We start from the raw sequence: 1,961 nt of genomic DNA, 5'->3' as shown, positions 1-1,961 counted from the left end.
ACGGGAATAGCGGCGACGCTCATGGACGGTGGTAGGACCGTTCACTCGACGTTCGGTTTGCCCTTCGGTACGCTCAACGAAGATTCTACGTCGTCCATCGCCATGCAGTCTCTGCGCGCGCGTAGGATACGCGAGGCAGCACTCATCGTCTGGGACGAAGCGCCCATGTCTCCGGGGCTCCAACTGACGGTGGTCGACCGGTTGCTGAAGGACATAATGCAATCGGAACTACCGTTCGGTGGTAAGACGGTTCTATTCGCGGGTGACTTCAGACAGATACTGCCGGTGGTCCGCAGGGGGACGAGGGCCGCGATCGTGGCGGCTTCAATCAGGCACCACCATCTGTGGGACGTCTTCGAGCGTTTCAGCTGACGCAGAACATGCGGGCCAACAACGACGCGGACTTTGCCGCCTGGTTGCTTCAACTCGGCAACGGCCAGCTGCCCGCGGTCGACGGAAATGTGAACACCGTCGAAATCCCCAGGAATATGGTATGTGACATAGCTAATTTGATTGATTTTGTTTACCCGCAGCAAATGTCGTTGGCTAACGTCGACGACTTTGCTCGGAAAATTATTCTCTGTCCCCGGAACGAGGATTGTAGACAGGTCAATCGCACGGTGCTGCAACGCGTCACGGGTGCCGCGAGAACCTACACCGCCATAGACACGGTGGTGGCGGACGACGTGGACGAGATTGCCAACTACCCGACCGAGTTTTTGAACTCGCTGGAGCCCGACGGACTTCCTCCGTACAGGCTGACGCTGGTGGTCGGTTCCGTGGTCATGCTGCTGCGGAACCTCGATCCGAAAATCAGACTGTGCAACGGAACAAGGTTAGTGGTTACGGAACTGAGGCGCAACAACTTCAAAGCGAGGTTGTTGGTGGACGCGGGGGAAGGGCAGGACGACATCGTCATCCCCAGGATACCGCTGTCGTCCAGCGGAGACGACGACCTGCCCTTCACCATGCGTCGGGTTCAGTTCCCGGTGAGACTTTCGTTTGCGATGACGATCAACAAGTCTCAGGGTCAAACTTTCGACAGAGTTGGTTTGTTTCTGCCGTCCCCGGTGTTTACGCACGGACAACTGTACGTTGCGTTCTCACGAGTGCGGGACTCGGAATCAATAAAAGTTGGTATGTACGGTGGCGACGACGGTCGATTTATCACAAGGAATATAGTGTATTCAGACGTGTTGTGATCGGCCGTTTTTGTCAGTCTAAATCACTTATGCCGATAATTTTTAATTATTTGCTATAAGTTTAGCCGTCGCTATATACGACAGCGGGTACCTGTGTGGTCCGACCTGTGTGGTCCGACCTTTGTGGTCCTTGTGGAGAGAAAGTTTGACAACCTCCCCGTGGTTCTCTCTGGATGCTTATTCACTGCAAAGTGAATTAGTAACTAATGTCAAACGTTTTGAAATTAAATTAATTAACTGGTTTTCAGCATACTTATAGAATTAACATTTTTAGGCTGTTGAAAAATGGTGAACAACTGTGTTTGGTGTGGAAACATTGATGCCGCCATGGAGTTTCTATACACAAGTAAGTATGAACCATTTACGTCCCAATGAACATGACCGTTACACTCACATTCACATTTACATTTAGATTTCGACGGATATGGACGCAGTTCGTGCAACACCATGGGTCACAAGTCTATCAAGCTGTGTTCGAGGTTTTTTTGTTTCTGGAGACTTCTCGACACAACACTGAGGTTATTATGAATAGTGCATTAGTTCATTTCCCACACACATCAAAACCACCAACATGTGTTTCATTTGTATTAATCACAACTTAATACTCTTATAACAATTTACTTTCATTGACCAAATGCTTTTAATGTTTATATTTTATTGTAAAACCTTATATTCATGAGTATACTTCGATATTCTTCATTATAAAGGTTAATGCATTTGATTTTCTGTGATCACTGTTAACTATTACTTGAGAACTAT

General features: G+C 48.5%; 1 protein-coding gene across 1 annotated transcript; it reads left to right on the top strand.

Annotated features, from left to right (window-relative positions):
* The first annotated feature begins 378 nt into the window (after nt 1-378).
* LOC103310576 lies at nt 379-1,737 on the top strand. Its single transcript, XM_008189271.3, has 2 exons — nt 379-835; nt 1,477-1,737. Exons 1-2 carry the CDS (start codon nt 381-383, stop codon nt 1,520-1,522), a joined length of 501 nt encoding a protein of 166 aa, XP_008187493.2. The 5' UTR covers nt 379-380; the 3' UTR covers nt 1,523-1,737.
* The last annotated feature ends 224 nt before the right edge of the window (nt 1,738-1,961 follow it).

This window comes from Acyrthosiphon pisum, chromosome X (assembly GCF_005508785.2).
Source record: "Acyrthosiphon pisum isolate AL4f chromosome X, pea_aphid_22Mar2018_4r6ur, whole genome shotgun sequence".
NCBI classification, from domain to species: Eukaryota; Metazoa; Arthropoda; class Insecta; order Hemiptera; family Aphididae; genus Acyrthosiphon; species Acyrthosiphon pisum.
This window is presented reverse-complemented; position numbering and strand designations above follow the sequence as displayed.